Source organism: Mustelus asterias, chromosome 9 (genome assembly GCF_964213995.1).
Source record: "Mustelus asterias chromosome 9, sMusAst1.hap1.1, whole genome shotgun sequence".
Lineage (NCBI taxonomy): Eukaryota > Metazoa > Chordata > Chondrichthyes > Carcharhiniformes > Triakidae > Mustelus > Mustelus asterias.
This window is the reverse complement of record NC_135809.1, coordinates 23,322,987-23,343,744: the sequence shown is the minus strand read 5'-3', so window position 1 is coordinate 23,343,744 and position 20,758 is coordinate 23,322,987. Positions and strand designations below refer to the sequence as shown.

Sequence of the window (20,758 nt, the reverse complement as noted above, 5' to 3'; positions counted from 1 at the left end):
CGTGATAGAACCTTTCCACAACTAAGCCATCGAACTGCTGTATAATAAGGCAAGTCACTGAACTCAGAATCAGTTTCTTTCAGAAAATCATGAAACTGGCGATGATTAAGCCCATAAAATCGAGTGAAATTCATTGTTGAAACAACAGGTTTCAGAACGCAAGACATATCCACATATTTTCCGTACAATGCTTGTTGATGGATAATGCAATGCAGAAACATGGGCCTTGAGAATCCACCAACCTCACAAGCTTTTGTAATTTGTCCAACCAAACCTTTCTTCACCCCAGACATGTTCTTTCCTCCATCAATTGTCACGCATTGCAGTTTATTCCACTCCAGGTTATATTCTAACGCAGTTTTTTGCAATTCTTTGAAGATGTCTTCTCCAGTTACTGTGCTGTGCATGCTATGCACTGATGCTAATTCTTGTGTCACATTAAATTCACTGTCGACGCCACGGGTGAATACTAGGAGTTGTGATGTGTCACACACATCAGTCGATTCATCAAGTGCGAGAGAATACAACTGAAAATTTCTTGCTTTGTCTGCAATTCGATGAAATATATTGCTTCCTATATCCTCAATTCTACGAGCAACAGTATTTGGCGCAAGACTGATGATTTTGAACAGATTTGCTTTTTCTGGGCATATCTCTTCCACTGCTTCCATTATACACTCTTTGATGAGATCTCCATCGGTGAATGGCTTTCCTCTTTTAGCCAACACATAAGCTAGTTTGTAACTGGCCCTGGTTAAAGCTTCATTTTCAGTTATCTTCTGCGTTAAAAAAGCTTGTTGGGAAAGCAACCTGCGTTCCGTTGATTCAAATTTTTCCAAACGCTGTGTTCCTGTGAATTGGGAATAACTTGGTTCATGTTTGGTCTCATTGTGCCGAGGTACATTGTACTCCTTCAAAACTGCAACAGTTTCGTTGCATATGACACACAAGGCTTTATCACCTGCTTGTACAAAGAAGTACTTCTCACCCCATTCTTCATTAAACAGGCGGCACTCACTGTCCCCTTTTCTTTTTTCCTTCCATAAGTGAATTGGTCTGAATTGCCCCCATCATTGTCATTGTTCTCGCTCATTTCAGACAGATGGAGCTTATGGATTGGATAAAGCAGCTGTCACTCAGTCAATGCAGAGCGGCAATTAGAAAACAGATGTCTCAATTGCTGATTCGTTTAATGAACTGTCAGTCACAGGACGGCAGCTCTGATTGGACAATAGGCCGATACAGAAGGCGGGGATTCCCATGGGTCTATCAGACACCGCGCGGAGCGGCAGCAAATGTCCGGCCTGTGGCTTCCGTCCCCGCGCCGGATCCTGAGTCGGTGGCGGGGTTCCGGACGCGGGTGTGTTTTCGGCAGCGGGAATCCCGTCCCGCCCCACTGGCTGCAGGCCAGATGTTAGCCCGCTGCGGGCCGGAAGTGGCCTGCGGGCCGTAGTTTGGAGACCCCTGTCACAGAGGCACAAGGAAAACAAACAGAAGAATGACATTTTTAGGATGGATTACCAGTGGCTGGACAGAAAGTTGGATTGTGAAGAGAATTTTAAATGAGGAGAGGCAGATGGAAAAGCAGAGCTTTGTTCTTGGGAATTGCAGATTGTAGGAATTAGACATCTGAAAGCACTGCCACCAATATTGAGGTGACAGGAGGGCTGCATCAGACAAAACGGAGAGTTTCTGTTGAAGATTTACGCCTGGAAGAGATGGGGAGTTAAGCCCAAAGTTGAGGCATTAGAGGCAGTGGCAGTTAAGGTAGATCAGTGAGGATGAGAGGATGGGTAAGCCTGGATTTCCTGTCAAATTTAGAGAGGCTGGAAGATAGGAAGTGGGTCTGTAGAGCACTGAATTCATTGGTCATGATTTCTCAGTCCCGCCAGCAGTAGGCATTGTCATGGGTGAGATGGGAAAATTTAGAGCTCTCCAAATTTTCTCCAACCTGTCTGCGACGATGCCTGCCGCTGGCACCTGTTGAGCCTAGCGGTGGCAAATATATCATTGAAGGTTGCTGCAGCAGATGGGCTGAGGGGAGGAGAAATGTGTTGTCTTTGTGATGATGGTGTTTGAGAACATGGGGTTGCAAACTTGCGCTGAATCGGATCATTGGCTCCTAAGAGCAGAACTTTTTCATTTATTTTCAGAGTATCAACCCGGGCAGGGGACATGTTGTGTAGCCCACCGCTGCGTTTCCAGCTTTACCCACCAAATTTTTAAACACTCTGGCGGGGGGGAAAGAAATCCTGGAGACTGGTCCCACAACATTATGCTGGTGGGGAGGTGATGCAGCTGGGAGGCTTGTTAAGTAGGTATAAATGCATGATAAGGGGCTTCCAGACCTTTCATGGCAGGAACCCCATTAAGTAATTGGTGGGGACGGGGACAATCCAGGGACGGCAACAAGAAATCCCACCAGTGTAAAAACCATTCTGGGATTCTTGCTGGAGTCTCCGTCCCCTCTACCATTCCCGCCCACTGAAAACGGGGGCAGAAGATCCTCCCTAGGGGAGAAGTATTTATAGCGGGAGGGTTCAGAATTAAGGATTATCCAAGACTGGATGTCAGACAAGCAGTATGCTAGCAGTGGAGGAAGTTAATGGAGAATTAGAGCTGGATATATATGGAAACTGATTCTATGCCTGTGGATTAGGTAACATGTAAATGAGTACAAAATGGAGTGGGATTAAGGATGGAACATTCGGGGACTCTGCAGCTGACTGCGGGGGTGGAAAGAGGAGCCATTGCTTGAGATAACAGTCAAGGTAAAAATGGAACCAGCGAAGGTAGACTAATAAAGGAGACAACAGAGGAGGATTGGAATTTAATTGAGTGAATGATAGTGTGAAAGACTGCAGGGAAGTTGAGAAAGAGAATGTAATTTGTGATTTTAGTTAAGAAGGTTTCATAGCTGTGAAAAGAATGAGATTCAGACGTGGATTCGCAAAAGGTGTGGATACAGATCTGGGTGGTGACAACACATTCAAGGATTTTGGTGAGGAAGGGGAGGACGAAATGTAGACATTTGGAAGTTTTAACAGTAAGAACATAATGTCAGAAAGGAAGAGACCATAAGGCCCATCGAACCTGCTCCATCATTTCATAATATCATGGCATCAACTCCACTTTCCTGCTCCATCTCCACAATCTCTTCATTTCCTTAGTACCCCAATGTGCAATATTTCAATCTTGAAAGTATTCATGGATTGAGCAGCCACCTCTCTTTGGAATAGAGACAAAGATCAAGAGAAACAGCCTTTCAGAATCTAACCTGTCAAGCCATGTAAGAATTTCATATATTTCAGTGAAGTAATAACATATTTCTGAAGTACCTTTACTGTTGTGCAAACAAAATTAACAGTCAGTTTTCCCAAAGTATAGTTTCACAGACAACAATGAAATGAAAAACCAGTTACATTTGTTCCTTGTAATACTAGCTGAAGGAATCTTATTGGTCAGGATATCAGATGAATTCCTTGTTCCTCATCGAGTGGTGCCATGAGATCTTTTACATGCAAGCAGAGGCAGTTTAATCTCTCATCTGGCAGACAGCACATCTGATAGTGTAGTCTTGCCTCGGTAATGGTGTGGAGTGCCAGCCTAGATTATATACTGGAGTGGAGTTTGAACTTGCTTCTTTAGACTCGGAGGCAAGAGTGCTACTAACTAAGCCAAACTGGCATTTAGTGGGTAAATGCGTACAAATAAATTGAATCATGCAGACTGGGTTTGATTCTTGGTTTGTGCCAAGTTAACCAATCTCAGCTGGCAGCAGTCAGGGTTCTATAATTGGCTTTGCTCTGACTGGAATAAGGAGGGAAAACCTCAACCAATATGTGGCTTGTCCAATGACTCCTGTTAGATGATCAACATGTGTAGATGCTGAGTAGAGATGGGGGCAGAATTCCCCCAGCCGCCCAAAGTGGATTTGGTGGTGGGTGGGTGCAGTGAATCTGGCGGAAGCCAAAAAGTCAGAAACCCGCTGGTGTAAAATTCTGGTGCAATTTTCCTAATGGTGGGTCAGCCTTCACGCTGACAGGTGGCACAAATGATATTTGCATTAATTTGCATCTCATGAATCCTCATTAAAACTGCTGCCCACTGACATCCAGTCAGGTCTTTCAATCTTGAGTCATAGGAGCAGGAAATCTCCTATTTCCTGCTCCTATAACACAAGATCGTCAAACCCGATTGCTGGCGGGTGTTGTCCACAAGGCAGTTATCACTTCGCCAGAGACCTCAGGGTGAGTGCAATGACTTTATGCCATTGTATTGTGTTGCTTCTGATGTGCTCTTCATTGCTTTGCCAGGGCAGACCAGTTCCTACCTCCATCTCCATGCCGAGCTGGTCTTCACGGACAGCACCGTACTGCTAGATCCATGGACCCTCTGTGTCACCAGATCGGAGTTGGGGAGTATAGGGGTCTCCTTCCTCCTAGCGTCACACAGCAGTGTCCATCTGGACTGGCCTGTGCTGCGAGACTTATGCTGCCACTGCAGTGATGGACAACGGAAGGCAGGAGGGAAGCTAGACTCCAATAAGGCTGCATGAAAAGCTCACAAACAAGGGGATAGTCAAAGGGATACCATGTCATTTACTGGAAGGGGATGTGATATATAGAGGTCCAAGGAAGGCATGGCATCTCGCAGGTGATGGGCTTAGGGGGAAGATGGTTGAATCAAGGAACAGACTTTCTCTTGAGTCTGCTGGCCTTTTGTGCTGACATCCTGCATGGTATGGTGAAGACAGGTGGACTGGAGAGAGTTATGTAAGTGCATTGGACTGGTACTTAAATATAGACAGTAAGAGTTTTAATAACACTAGGTTAAAGTCCAACAGGTTTATTTGGTAGCAAATGCTATTAGCTTTCGGAGCGCTGCTCCTTCGTCAGATGGAGTGGATATCTGCTCTCAAACAGGGCATACAGAAACACAAAATCAAGTTACAGAATACTGATTAGAATGCGAATCTCTACAGCCAACCAGGTCTTAAAGTTGCAGAGTCGCTGAGCAGAAACTGATAGCCAAGTTCCGCACACATGAGGACGGCCTAAACCGGGATCTTGGGTTTATGTCACACTATCAGTAACCCCCACAGCTTGTCTCCTGGACTTGCAGAATCTCACTGGCTGTCCTGTCTGGAGACAATACACATCTCTTTAACCTGTGCTTAATGCTCCCTCCACTCACGTTGTCTGTATCTTTAAGACCTGGTTGGCTGTAGAGATTCGCCTTCTAATCAGTATTCTGTAACTTGATTTTGTGTCTCTGTATGCCCTGTTTGAGAGCAGATGTCCACTCCATCTGACGAAGGAGCAGCGCTCCGAAAGCTAATGGCATTTGCTACCAAATAAACCTGTTGGACTTTAACCTGGTGGTGTTAAAACTCTTACTGTGTTTACCCCAGTCCAACGCCGGCATCTCCACATCATGACTTAAATACAGAGCCAGGACCTTTGAACCCATCAGCTGAAGGCAGACAGATGATTCAGCTGCCGGCCCGCTAGGAGAGTCGAAGGGGAACTTTCTTGGGCATAATAATCAGCTTCTAAGGACTGTGAGGATCCTGACTTTGATTTGGTTTGATTTATTATTGTCACATATATTAGTATACAGTGAAAAGTAGTGTTTCTTGCGCGCTATACAGACAAAGCATACTGTTCATAGAGAAGGAAAGGAGAAAGTGCAGAATGTAATGCTGCAGTCACAGCTAGGTGTAGAGAAAGATCAACTTAGTGGAGGCAGGTCCATTCAGAAGTCTGATGGCAGCAGGGAAGAAGCTGTTCTTGAGTAGGTTGGTATGTGTCCTCAGACTTTTGTATCATCTACCGGATGGAAGAAGATGGAAGAGAGTATGTCTGGGGTGTGTGGCGTCCTTGATTATGCTGGCTGATTTTCCGAGGCAGCGGGAAATGTAGACAGTGTCAATGGATGGGAGACTTGTTTGTGTGATGGACTGGGCTTCATTCACGACCCTTTGTAGTTTCCTGCGGTCTTGGGCAGAGCAGGAGCCATACCAAGCTGTGATACAACCAGAAAGAATGCTTTCTATGGTGCATCTGTAGAAGTTGGTGGAAGTCGTAGCTGACATGCCAAATTTCCATAGTCTTCTGAGAAAGTAGAGGCATTGGTGGGCTTTCTTAACTACAGCGTCGGCATGGAGGGGCCAGGACAGGCTGTTGGTGATCTGGACACCTAAAAACCCAAAGCTCTCAACCCTTTCTACTTTGTCTCCATTGATGTAGACAGGGGCATGTCCTCCACTGCGCTTCCTGAGGTCGATGACTATCTCCTTCATTTTGTTGACATTGAGGGTTAGGCATTCTGGTTGACAGGACAGGCACAAAATGGGAAGATTCTGACCAGGATTGTTGTTGGCTCTGCCTCTAACAAATAAGTAACCCACTCACATGCATGTAGATATTTCACTTGTTCCTTTGAACAGTATAAATTAGTGACTTCTGGTGAGGAGGAGAAAGAAAAGGAAGTAACTTGGAAGTAACCAGTGAAAGAATGCACTGTGGGTTTGAATAATAAAATTATATAAAACCAAAAAGGATTTTAAAATTGAGTACAAAGGAATCTGGTACCTTGAGATGAAAGGCTATGCCTTTGAACTCTCAACTAGGAGTCCTAAATTATATTTTTATTTGACTTCCCCCATGATTTTGTCTAATAATTTTGATGTTATGAGCTTACTTTCCGTCCTACACAAATGCTTTTCTTAGGTAATGAAAGAGTGCATTGAGGCATAGATTGGAAGGAGAGACAAATGGGGAAGAATTTAAAACTCAGAAGTTTTATGTGAAATAAAGTGCAGACATAAGTTATCAATATTGTGAGTGGGCATGCATTTTGTATTTTTAGATGCCAAATATCCTTTGTTCTTGCATGAAAGGAGTTGAACCTATTTTGAACTGCACTTGAATCTGGAAGGTTAACAGATTTATCCCAACAAGTCTGTTGGTAGTACTATTCTCTCCCATTATCAGAACAGGCAAAGGAATAAAATGTAAATAAGAAGCTTTTGTGTAAGTCTTTCTAAATTTTCACTAATGCTTCAAAAATATGCGCCTGTTTTTGTATTATATGAATCATGCTAAGATACTGAAAAACAAAGTTGTAATTTTGTTATTATGCAAAGATTTCTCCCTATTCATACATGTAAATGAATAAAACACAAGCTAATTACAACATGTTTAATGAGAGTGTAATTGCATATTCAGAATGCGTGGGTAACGATATACCTCTGATTGTTGCACATATATAAACTGTAATGGGCACATTGGATAATTGATTTGTTAGAAGTCTACTTTGTAATTAACTTTTTATATATGGATATCAGTCCTAATCACAACTTTCTACATTTTTATTTCCAATGGATGAATTACTATATTACACTTTGCAGTCCCAATACAGTAGCAGAGAATATCTGCTCCTTTGTCATTGCTTGGCCTAGCAGTGAAATGAGATGACTGCATACTATAATATGCAACCTTATACATTAGAACTGGAAGTGCAAAAAGATCCAGGAGGGGCATTTTAGAAGACTCTTAAAGAGCTGCTCCTATGTCAGTGTAGTTCTGCAAGGGACGAGAAAGGAGAAATAACAGCAATAGGACAGAGTGATTCCACTTCAAAGCATCAAATATAGAGGAATATCAAGATGAATACCCATAAAATCTCCTTAATGGTTGAAAACAACTTGCATGAAGTTATCAGATGCAGTATTGCTAACAGAAAGAACAAACTTGCATTTTATGGTGCTTTATCACATCCTGAAGATGTCATAAAGTATTTTACACCCAGTGGATTTCTTCTGTAGTGCAATCATCATTGTTATGTAGGCAAATCTGGTAGTTCATTTGTGCACAAAGAACAAATGGATAATGATCAAATATTCTGCATTTGCTGTTACTGATGAAAGAATGTGAACTGACTGTGCCAACTGACCTTGTTAGCTCTCCCTCTTAAAAAGATTCCACAAGCACAGCCTTTCAAATTCAGCAGAGAACATTAACACTGATTATCATGTATTTTCTTTGATAAAGACACTTATGTTTAGATCTTAATATACTGCCTCATTAAATAATTACTTTAATTACAACCAGCAAAATAAGTTCCTCATAAAACTATTGGAGAATGAAAAGGTTAAAATCTGTTCCTCATTTATCATTTGAATGTGCACAGGAGCCAAATGTTTTGACTCTGACAACAAGGTGTGCCCTAGCGTGAAGGTAACATGAAAGAATTAATGATTCAAGGTTCAGTAGTCTTGCTCAAGAAGGAGTGCCTTAACTAAGAGGGCGATAATAATAGTAGGCTATATATTTATTGTATGTTTTCTTGGGTGAGTTTTGTTTTGCTTCAGTAATTGAAGATGAATCCTTCTTTAAAAAAAAACTTTTGTTTTAAAGGTTAGAAAAACTACGCAACAAACTGGTGCCAATTTACTCATACGACCCCAGTGAGGATCGTAATGATGTAGAAGAAGAATCTGTAGACACTAATGGAGGAGTAAAAGTAAGTAAAACCTGTTGGGGGTGCATATTTAACATGCAGAATCTAATACCAAGCTGAGGATGACCAAAACTGTTAGAACCAAAAAAAATTAAAATAAATTCCCGTTCCTAAAGGGCCAGCGAGCGTCGGCAATGTCAAGAGCAAGACAAAACCCAGGCTCAATTTTGAATTTCTGATATTAGCTAATCTCAGTCAAGGAACCCATATTAGTGCTAGAGTTGGACACATGCCCTGTGAACAAGGAAAGGGAAAAGTCGGTCAGCGTTCTTGCTTCTGACTGCTATCTAGCAGTTCACAGTGGAAGGTGTGCTTGTATGTACTTTTGGGCTAGGGTAGATAGGACCTAGCTTTGATCTCCTTCAAGACTGCATAGCCTAGCAGCACTTGCTATTTTCGCTCCCACATTAAGAATAACCTAATACAACATGATATGAGAGGACAGTTGTTGCATATGGAACTATCCTAGAAAGAGTTGACATTTTTGGCAGACAGGAGAATAAAAGGGAGAAGAACTGGCTAAAACAATCAAGTATCAGTAAGCATATCCCATTTTATTGTAGTTCTGCTCTTTACGACTTTCTCAAATAATACTTGTTGAAGATTTTGACATTCTATAACTTAGAATCTGAAATGTCGGAGCACAGAAAGAATCCATTTGTTTTGTAAAGTCTGCACTGATGATTTTCTCCATGAGTCACCAAATATATTCCTGCTCCTCTGCTCAATCCCAATGTTCTTTTTTATGGTTGTTCTCCTTTACAAAACCTTCTTAAAACTCTAATACCAAAACTAAATATTGCAAATGTGGAAACTTGCAATAAAAACTGAACACTTTGGAAATATTTAGCAGGCCCAGCAGCATCTGTGGAAACGGAAACAGAAACAGAGTTAATGTTTCCAGTTGCTAATCCTTCATCAGAAATGGGAAAAGTTAGAAATATACTAGGTTTTAAGAAGGCGAAAGCAAACACAAGTGAAAAACAAGAGTTAGACTGAAATATATCAGACATCAGCTGCCCCTAGTCAAATTCTTTCATTGCCTTATTTCTGTGTTTTCAGTCAGGGATCTAGAAACTCCGGTTCTGACTTGTTTTGCTTTTTCTTACCTAGAAAATGTAGATTTCACTAGCTTTGATTTTCTCCTGATTACCACCGAAACATTTTTCAATGCAACTTTTCAGCTTGACATACTTTCCCCAACGTATCTATCATAATGACACAGTGAAGTTGGATGGAAAGATTGAATATTTCACCTCGCATGCCAAAGTGCAGTATTTATGCCAGCCTATCCGAGAGAATATATGCTTTAATTATATAACCTGTGCTAGTTAACTGGAATAGGCATTAGCCTAGCAGTGAACGTCCTCCATAAGCCCCTGCCTTTTTGTGATTGAAACTCTATCGTATTATTTTCTTGTCCTTTTAACTTTGCTAGTCTCCTGGTGGTTTACACTGTTCCTGTGTCAAACAAGTGACCAGATCCTAGTCTTCTAGTAACCGTTGTAAAATGTTGTTCGGAAATGTGGTGGCTCTCCTAGTTTCCACTCTGTGGGAAACTTTCTGGTCTCAGCTTGCTGCCGCCTTATCACATCATTTGTAGATTAGAAACAACATATAAGGAATTATGCTTAAATAACCATGTCCCATCCACTCCTTGGCTCTTTGCCACTGACATGCCTTAAATTGAACTATGCCCAAATTTGTCTGTATACATAGAAGTTGCTGTTTGGCCCAACCAGTCCTTGTCAATGTTTACCCTCCATGTGAGCAAATAATTCTAATCACAGTTGCCCACCCTGTTCCCATATCCCATCACCTCTTTTCCTTCAACCAACTATTCAATCTAATCTTCAATGTTGACATAGTTTCTGCCTCAACTGCTGACCCTACAAGTCAATCCCACCAGCTCAACTTTCAGTGTCAGAAGTTTCTCCTGCCCTTTGTTCTAAATCTCTGACATTTAATCTTGGATCTGTGCCCCCCACCCCCCCCCCCCCCCCCCCCCCCCTCCATTCTTAACTCCTCAACTACTGGAAACAATTTGTCTGGCAGCATCTGTGGAGAGAGAAACAGTGTTAACATTCAGGTCTGTGACCTTTGGTCAGAACTGAATTTTTCCAAGTCTTTCTTAGTATTTTTTTGTGCAGGTCTACAATTGTAAAATAAATATTATACTCATAGTTCATTTCCATCCCATTTTAGCATGTAACAATGTAGGAATTTGTTATACCACTAAGATGTTTATGTGTTGATTAGTGTAGTGTTTCAATTTGTCTTTGCTTGTCAACAAACATCACTAAAATAGATTAACTGTTATCATATTGCTGTTTGAGTGGGAGTTTGATGTGCGTACCGTATTTCCTACATTACAACAATAGCTACACTTCAAACATATTTAATTGCCTACAAAACATTCTGGCTTGCCCTGACTTTGTGAAAGGCAATTTATAAATGCGAGTCTTTTCTTTCTTCATGTAAGCTTTCCTTTGCTTTTCATTCTGGACCTGTCATTCTATTGTGTATCATTACTGCTTGCCACACCAAGTGTCCATCCCTGCTTTCCATTATTTTCTCTTTTTGAAAAATCGATGTACATAGAGAGTAATAGATGTGAGTAAGTTATTATAAAATGACCTCGAGGTTTATTGCCATTGTACAAATTTTAAAATAAATTTACAGCTTTGAAATCTCACCCACATATCATTTATATAGCTCAACTGTTAATTACTAGCCAATATGCACTATACACTAAATGTTTTGAAACTATAAGTTTTTAATAATTTTGAAATTTTCTGCAGATACAATATTCATGTTTTGGATCCCATCTCTACCAGGACTGCTCATCTTTCAAATCATTCCTTACCAACCCATTTCATGTTAATATTATACACTGGCAATTTTGGAAAACAATTCTTCTTTCCTGTCTGTAAGTTTTATTTCATTTTTAAATCTCTATCTTTTAGGATAGTCATGAACCTTCAATGGAGAAAGCAAGCACACAGAATGGCAACCATGTCTCCACTTCTGATACTGACAATGTGCTTTGAACCAAATATTGCCAACCAAAATGCAGGTGAATCAACGTTTCCCAATTTCTACTCTAAAATAATCCACAAGGATAGAAAAAAGATTACATCAATACTAACCTGCAACGATACTGAAAAATCCTGCGCTTGTTGCTGCAATGTCTAGAGTTGTTAAATTGTTGAATATACTGTCTCTTAATGCAGGAAGTATTGACTTGCCTCTCCTAGCCAAGCTATTCCATGCATCTATGACACTGGCATCTTCCTGACAATGCGGAAAATATTCAGGTATCCACAAAAAAACAGCAATCTGACCCTTCGGATCACCAGTTGTCATCGCCTCTTAATATTAAGCATATTAATGGAACAGTCATCAACAGTGCCTTTAAGTGACACCCACTCACCAATAACTTGCTTGCCAATGTTTGGATTCTACCAGAATATCTTGGCTCCAAGCCTATTCATGGAGCTAGAGAGAAGAGATGTGAGGAAATAGGATAAAAGGGGAGATAGTGATTAGCAAAGCATTATATGGAAAGGAAGATGGTGGAATTGGAAAAATGGTGGGAGATGGGACAAGAGGATAAGGGGTCAGAAGAGCAAAGGAGAAAGAACTGAGAGAAAGAGAAGTTGTGGAAGAGGAAGGGGAAACAGAGAAAGAAAGAGCTAATGTAGGAAGGGCAGAATGTATGTAAGGACTGGGAGAGAATGGATGGGAGGGAACAAGGAAGAAAGAGGATGCTTGTTTGGGGAAGGGATGGGTGGCAGGAAGGAGAAGGATATAGAATGAGGGTGAAAGGGTGATGAGGAGAGGAAGTAGAGGATAAAAAGGGGTAGAGAAGAAGTATGGGAGGGATTTAGGGAGTAGAGGAGGGTTAGCTTTGAGTGGTAAGACAAAAGAGAAAGACCGGTATAGGAGAGAATGGGGAAATAATGGAGTGGAGGAGAGGGAAAGATAGCACAGAATGGCCATGAACTATGACCAGTGGGACAGACAGAGGGAGGCAAACTGCTTGGTCAGGAATTTGGGAAGTGAAAGGCTGATCAGGATTTAGCTGTAGTTTGGAAAGGGAACTCTCTCAATATCCTGCTAAGTTGAGTGGAGTGGTTCAAACAACCAATATTTTAAAGTTGAGTGTTGGAATGGGAAGTTGAGGAAAGGCTGATGGGATATGGAAGGCAATGCCTAGTGTAGGGTGACATAAACTTGGGAGTTCAGTTGAGATGGACCTAAAAAGACAAAAATCCTAAACTGGGGGAAAATCTAACTACTATTGTTAAAATGTTCTTCTGGTAGACTTTTGTCTAAAGTGTGGGGAAGGCATCAATGAAAGTTGTAATAGCTATTGGGCTAAGATGCCGCTAGGTTGACACACCCTTATAACGTGACTGCTGATAGTTAAATTGCAGCTGGGTTTCTGCTGGAAGTACAAAACAATGATTGGATTGCAGTTTGTGCTTTCTGTCTCAGCAAAGTATTTGAAAAGATGTGAGATGTTTGCAATTGGACATTGTGGCATGTAGGACTTTGAGTTGAAGCTGGAAGTTGTTGGGGGAGGTAAAGTTTGGCAGGGTGGGTGGGAGCAAAGTTCAACAGAACCTTTAGGTTGAAGTGCAGTGGTTTCATGAGTCAGCTATCATATGGAACACTAGTTTAAATTGGGGTTCATTTCTTATTTCTGTGGTAGGGATGGACATAAAAGTAATTTTTATCATGATGCACATCATAGTGGAGTAATTTCATTGGTGCAAAGCCACATAGCTGCAAATCTTAGGAGTGGCAGCAAAAGTTCAGTAATGTAAGTCAATTGACAGTTAGGAGTCTGATTTAATTTAATAAACCTCATTCCATTGTGACAGTGACTACACTTCAGATGTACTTCATTGGCTGTAAAGCTTTTAGAGGTCCTGAGATTCAATATAAATGTAATTTATTTTTTTGTTTCTTTCATTTGACCTTGAGAGCTACAGATATATCACTAGAATGTTGTGACCATTCAGCATTTTAGTTAGATAATCTGCAATCCATTACCGGGTAAATCTATGTACCTTCCACATGGATTACCTGTGTATTTTGTTACCACATTATAGTTGTTTTACCAGCACTTTCGTTTGTAAGCTCCAACTATGGCTTCGTTGGTGATCACAGCTAGAGAACTTCAACAGGTTTTACTGCCCCTAGTCTAGGGGGGAAGGCATTAGCCAAGCTTTCTGCTCCTGGTTGTTGTCAAATGACCTTTGATAGATAGTACACATAGATATACATCTTGAGAGAACAGGATTGGGTTCAGCAGGAATATCCCTTTTTTTTATCTTTGTCCAGGGGACGTGGGTGTCGTTGGCCAACATTTATTGCCCATCCCTAATTGCCCTTGAATTGAGTGGTTTGCTAGGCCATTTCAGAGAGCATTTAAGAGTCAACAACATTGTTGTGGGTCTGGAGTCACTTATAGGCCAGACCAGTAAGGACGGCAGATTTTCTTTTCTAAAAGACATTAGTGAACCAGATGGGTTGTTACGACAATCAACAATGATTTCATGGTCATCAGTAGACTCTTAATTCCAGATTTTTATTGAATTCAAATTTCACCATCTGCCTTGGTGGGATTCGAACCCAGGTCCCCAGAGCATTACCCTGGGTCTCTGGATTACTAGTCCAGTGACTACACCGCTACACCACCATCTCCCCAAATGGGATAATGTGTGAGGATTAATTACTTCTGCAATATTCAGATAGAACCTTTCTCCTGCATAAGCCATCCCTTTCAGGAAAAGGAAGATACACAACTTTAAAAAAAACTCTTTGTGAGATCTTTTATTGCAGGGTTGTCACAATTTAGGAAATTTTAGGGTTCATAATCCCAGATTCCAATGTTTTGGTGCTCTCCTTCATTAACAACTATGTTGTCTAATATAATCCAATATGTTGAAACATATTAAGGGAACTTGATAGAGTGGATACTGGGAAGATGTTTCCTCTTGTGGGGGAGACAAGAACTAGGGCTTACAGTTTCAAAATAAGATCCCTCTTTAAGATGGTGATGAAGCATTTTTTTTTCTCTTGAGCGTGATTAGTCTGTGAAATTCTTTTCCCCAGAAACCAGTGGAGCTGGGTCATTGAATTTATTTAGTACTGAATTAGATAGATATTTGATAGACAAAGAAGTCAATGCTTATAGAGGATACAAAAGTGGAATTGAGACCACATGCAGATCAACCATGATCTTATTGAATGGCAGAGCAGGCTCAAAGGGCCGAATGGCCTATTCCTCCGAAGTCCTATGTTTCTGCATGTGATTTGATCTATGAAGAAATGTTTTAAAGGATGTGGTTGTTTTAAGGATAAGCTCAGATGACCAAATTGGAGCTAGATCAATAACAAAAGTAAGTCAGTTCTTTTGAAAACTCTCATTGTGATGTACATCATGGGTTCAGCTTGTCATAAGAGGCTGTTATGGTGTTTGATAAGGTTATTAGATTCTATTTACACATATGTTCTACATATTGCAATATATTACATACCAGATGACATGTCCAAAGTAAAAATACTTCTAATGAAAAAATATGTGAATTATAGCTCTTTCAATGGCTCAGGAAGTGTATCGAATGAGTAACTGAACCACACATTCAAGCTGCTATCAGTAATAAATGACTTCATTTCGACTAGTGGGGAAATGGCTTCAGCATCACTGTGCTCAACATGGAAAAATCAGCTGCAGCTCCTGCTCCCTGATCATTAACTGCTGGGAGTGCTTCATGCAAGAAGCAGAGATTGTGGGGGGCGATTCTCCCAAAAATGCTGTATTGGCAATAAAACTGGTCTAGATCACGACTGTTTTTTCAGTGCAACTTCAGACCCGAATCTCCCCACTCTGTGCAATGTGGAGGTCCCGATCATGAATATTATTAAAAACCTGGGATGGCGGGACCTATTCACGCTAGAGGCTGACAGCTCCGGAAACTCTGCACATGCACAGTGGCCCCAATCTGTCAGCCTCCCATTTGCTGGCCAGCGATTGAGCTGGCCAGCCTGGGATCCCACAGTGTTGCCCCTCCCAACACAGCCCAATTGTGGCCCCCACGACAATTCCCGGGTCAGCTCCGACGCACACACACCCCCCCCGCCCCCACAGCAGACAACACCGCGCCCCCCCCCCCAACCCGACCATATTGCTGGCCTCCAGCCCACACCGATTCCCATGCAGAGTGGCAGCGGGACCCTCCACCGATCGCCCCCTAGGTCCCACCCGCTTGGTCCTTCCCCTTGGCACTGCCCGATGCCCAGTGGGCAGTGTCAAGGTGCCCTCTGGGCATGGGCACTTTGCCCCTTGGGCAGTGCCGGGGGTACAGGCTAGCACTGCCAGGGTGCACATGCCCAGGAGCATCACCCCCCCCCTCCCCCGCCACCCGACTCCCCTGGGGGGCCTCGATTGCTCCCTTTCACTCCAGCGGGGTCTCCTGCTTGTTCCCCGAACATGGGGAGCTACTCTAAACCTCACCGGAGTGAAATACTCCTGGCGGGGTGGGTGAAGCTATCAGGCCTGGCAAGTTCCGTGCCAAGCCCGATAATCACGTGTAAAATAGATTTAAAATACATTCAAAAAAGATTTAAATCTTTTAAACCTGCTTTCCCGCCGGTTTCCAGCACAGTCCTGACTGCAACTGTTCTCCAGCTCTGAGAGACGTGCATGCATCGGGAACACATGCGCGAACCCGTGAAATGGCTGGCATGCCCAAGAGAAAATTTGCGGGTCACGATGGGAGAATCGCCCCCTGTATTTTTAACTTCTCGGCCTTTTGGCTAAGATCAAGCCCAAGATGGGCTGCAATACCTTTTCTTGTCAACTTAGATCTTGTATGTCTCTCTTGTGCCAACCATGACTTGGATTGAATTTGAATTGGTTTTTAGAGCAAGCAATGAGATGGATTAAGGGCTTGCCCTGTCCACTCTGGGTGTTAGCTTTTAAAAAAGTCCTACTCCCTGATCACTATGCAGCAGCTCCTGCTGGTCCCCTCTGGATGGCTTTAAGTGTGGATGTCAGGTTAAATCGGAATTAGGCTCAGTAGTTATGCCTCTTTGTTACCAAATTGTTTGGCAACAAACATTTTCTTGAGTTGCACATGAATAACAGCCACTTTGAATGTTGACTGGCATCTATGCAACCATTTCTTTATTTAAATGGTACTTGCCTAAAATTGAAAAGCCTTTATACATTTGTGTGATATTGTAATGTATTTATCTTATTCCACAGGTGCACTAAATGATGTTTGAACATTGAGAGCATGTGGACTTTATCGATGCTATCGCTGCATGGACAAATCAAAGATTACTTGTGCCAGAACTGAACAAACTAAAAGAATAACTATTTTTGCAATGATTTTTGAATTAAAATTGTCAGGTTGTGGCACTGTATTTGTTGCAAAGCTGGATCTTTCAACTATATATTTGTGTATTGAAATTAAGTGCAAGTAAAATGAAGAAATGGAGTTTAATTATATTAGATTTTGTTTATTTTCTTTTGTTATTTGTGTTTGAATAAGTGTGCATTCTGTTTACTTCAGAAAGAGTTTGTGGCGGTGTTTGGTGAAATGTTCTCCAGATCAAGTGGAGTGTCTAGAGACATATCCTGCAGCCACGTGGGCACATTTACTTTGGATGAATGTTCCTGTTGATTTGAATTTATCTGAAACTGCCAATACCAACAAACTTTGGTGTTCAGATGAAGGATTTGTTCATCAATATGATTCTGAATCTACATGTCTCTGTAATTGAAAGATGATAAACTAATGAGCAAGAAATATGAGTGCAAATAGGAACTGAATTGTTTTGTGAGACAGATTGTCATAGCTTCTGGTCCACATGTGACCCAGTGCCATATTGCATATGTCACTTATCACCGATATGTAAATTCATTCTAAAAGTCCTTTGCCCCCTCTATCAAGGTGGATGTATTGCGAATTCCAAAAGAATATGACTGCAATATCCTTCTGTTAAATCCCTTTAATGATATTCACAAGTGCAGTAAATTCATGCCACTCCACTCTTGAATTGGTGAACTTTTGATCATGTATTCATAATCTAACTAAACTTGCCTACGTGCAGAAAAAAAGAGATTTTGCATGCCTCGGTGTGGTCTGATTTGCATGGGAATAGAAAGTGTTCTAAAGGCCACGCAAATATGATAAAGACTGAGATGAAACATGTTATTGGATCATTATTAAATGCTTTCTGAACAATTATAGTAATATAAACAAAAATACATTGGATGCAGGTTGGTGCTTGGGGTGTTCGATTACACTTGGTAGTTACTATTTGTTAAACTTAGTAATTATGCAGCTCCTGGGTTGTATCACTTATTACCACATTGAATGTAATTGAATGCATTAAACATCCCTTTTTTGAGTCACCATTTGTGGTTTTATGTTAATATGGTTTATGTTAATAACAATGGATTAAAATAGAAATAGATATTTTGGAAGTCATTTTCACCATCATTAGAATTGTATACATGTTTGAGGGATTGAATGGCCTACTTCTGTTACTATGTTCCTAGTTATTTGATCTTGATCAAGATTAGCAATAGTACTCTGATCCCGTTGTACAGCCATGGTTCATGCTTACTGTCCATTGCTTTCTACTGGAAGTACATGTGTTTGAATTTTTTTAATTCATTTTTTATTCATTCGTGGGCATCACTGGATGGCCAATATCCCTTGTTGCCCTTGGAGTTGAGTCAACCACACAGCTGTGGCTCTGGAGTCACATATAGGTCAGACCTAGACTGCAAATTTCCTTCCCTAAAGGACATTAGTGAACCAGGTGGCTTTTTCCAACATTTAAAGTTTAAAAGCTAAAGTTTATTTATCAGTGTCACAAGTAGGCTTATCTCAAGACCGCAATGAAATTACTGTGAAAATCCCCTTGTCGCCACACTCTTGCATCTGTTTGGGTATACTAAGGGTAATTTAGCATGGCCAATCTACCTAACCAACACATTTTTGGACTGTGCTAAAAAACCGAAGCACCCGGAGGAAACCCACGCAGACATGGGAAGAATGTGCAGACTCCACACAGACAGTGACCCAAGCTGGGAATCAAACCCGGGTCCCTGGAGCTGAGGCAACATGCTAACCACCGTGCCACTATGCCAACCATTTGACATGGTTTCATGGTCATCAGTAGATTCTTAATTCCAGATATTTTTTATTGAATTCAAATTCCACCATCTGCCGTGGCAAGATTCAAACCCGGGTCCCCAGAACATAGCTGAGTTTCTGGATTAATAGTCTAGCAATAATACCACTAGGCCAATGTCTTCCCATAATTGGATGCGGTACTCTCATAAAAATATTGTCTTGCTGCACTCAGCGTTAGGGACACTTTGAAAAGGTACTGGAGGTATCTAATGACCACAGAACAATCCATAAGTTGCAAAGAAATTCAACCTGACGTGCACACAAATATAGGCTGGGATTCTCCGATCCTGCTGCAATGAATGGAGTATGGAGTTAACAAGATTGGAGAATCCCACCCTAGTGTATGTTACACATGTATAAGGAATGCCATATGAATTGCAAGGCTCAGAGTGTGGTCAGCAGTAAAACATTTTAACTTTTATGCCTGCATTGGCAATAAAAATCACAATAAAAACATGACATGAGTGTGAGTCAGTGCTTTCAAGAGAAGGAGAACATTGAAGCTGTGTTGGTTATAGGGAGCACTATTATTTAATTATCAGGTGGGTGATATGTGAACAACATTTTAAAAGGTCTATCGTCATCTCGGTATTTATATTACTGCTTGCATTTCTCAGTTCCACACAGAGCTGTTTCAAAAGTATGAACTCACAAGGCAGTAATCGCTGAAAGTGGGAGGAAGAAGATCTAAGCACAAAGGTCTTGATGGATATATATATTCAGTAGGGAAGGTTTATGAGTTTGCATTTATCATTTTTGCCTCAGCGCAGAAATAGATTTTACTGCACAGAACATGCCATTTGGTCCAACCGATCTATGTTGGTATTTATGCTCAAAGAGAATCTTCTTCCACCCTATTTCTTCTAATCCAATCAATAAGACAGAAATAATGCCCGCCTCCATGATGCATTAGGGAGAGCGGAGCATTTAATTGTGGACAGGAAGGTGGCAGATGAGAATCCTGCCAACTGCCTTGTTGCTGAAGCCCTCTCCCACGACCCCCCACCATGCAATCACCCTCTCGCCATCTCTCACGTGGAGCCCCTCGGTGATCCTGGGCCAAAGTGGGTGCATTACTAGTAGCAGCCACTGCCTCCCCTGTGACATTGACAGGAAACGATGAGCTGCCAGCCTCTGGGCAGCATCTCCTGGTGGGCAGGACTTCTGCCCTCGGCGTCCTTGACCTGGAGAAGGCCTGTCGCTATCCAAGGTAAATACTTAAGGCTCTTGCCATCTCCAGATGGTGGGTTAATCACCCATTGCCCGCACTAGATTTCACCCAACATACCTTTTTATTCCTTTCCCCCTCAAATACTTATCTAGCTTTTCATTGAATGCAGTTATTCACCTAATCCGCTCCATATGATAGTTAGCTCCACGTTTTCTGACTAAAGAAATTTCTCCCAAATCCCTTATTGGTTTATTAATAATTGTTATATTTATGGACCATAGTTTTAGATTACCTCATAAGTGGAAATCCATTCATAATTTACAGACTTCTTCAGGTAATCTTTCAGTCTTCTCTCTTTGAGGGGCAATAGTTCTAGCCTGTTGGGTCTTTCCTGACAGTGGTACCCTCCCAGTTTTGGCCTAATAAATAATGAATTGGCCTTCAATTAATTTTTGTCACTATTTTATGGAAATCTCCCATTTTGAGCAGTGGGAGGAAGCCGGAGTACCCAGAGGAAACCTACGCAGACATGGGGAGAATGTGCAAACTCCACACACACAGAATTGAACCCGAGCCGCTGGCACAGTGAGGCAGCAGTGTTAACCACCCTGTCACCCGAGAAGGGCCGAGTGGCTTACTCCAGCTCCGAATTCATATGTATGTATGTCTTTGAAGCGTAGAAAAGAGTTATGAGATAGAAGGTAGTTTTTAACGCTACTGAACTAACGTGTCTCAGTAAATAACGCACATGTCGCATTGAATGTGCGTCACTGGTTTTGAATGTTAGGCAGAAGGTCTTTCTTTTTCTGGCTGTGCACAGTAAGAGGAAACCCCA

General features: G+C 41.6%; 1 protein-coding gene across 10 annotated transcripts in view; it reads left to right on the top strand.

Moving 5' to 3' along the window:
* LOC144498544 (small integral membrane protein 29-like) overlaps positions 1-17,963 on the top strand; it is an 86,411-nt gene extending 68,448 nt beyond the window's left edge. For all 10 annotated transcript variants that reach the window (XM_078219812.1, XM_078219811.1, XM_078219816.1 and 7 more), the window contains 3 exons: positions 8,424-8,529; positions 11,493-11,602; positions 16,808-17,963. In XM_078219812.1, coding sequence (XP_078075938.1) covers positions 8,424-8,529; positions 11,493-11,576 — 190 coding nt within the window. In that variant the 3' untranslated portion in view covers positions 11,577-11,602; positions 16,808-17,963. The remainder of the gene's footprint in view (positions 1-8,423; positions 8,530-11,492; positions 11,603-16,807) is intronic.
* Positions 17,964-20,758: the final 2,795 nt, after the last annotated feature.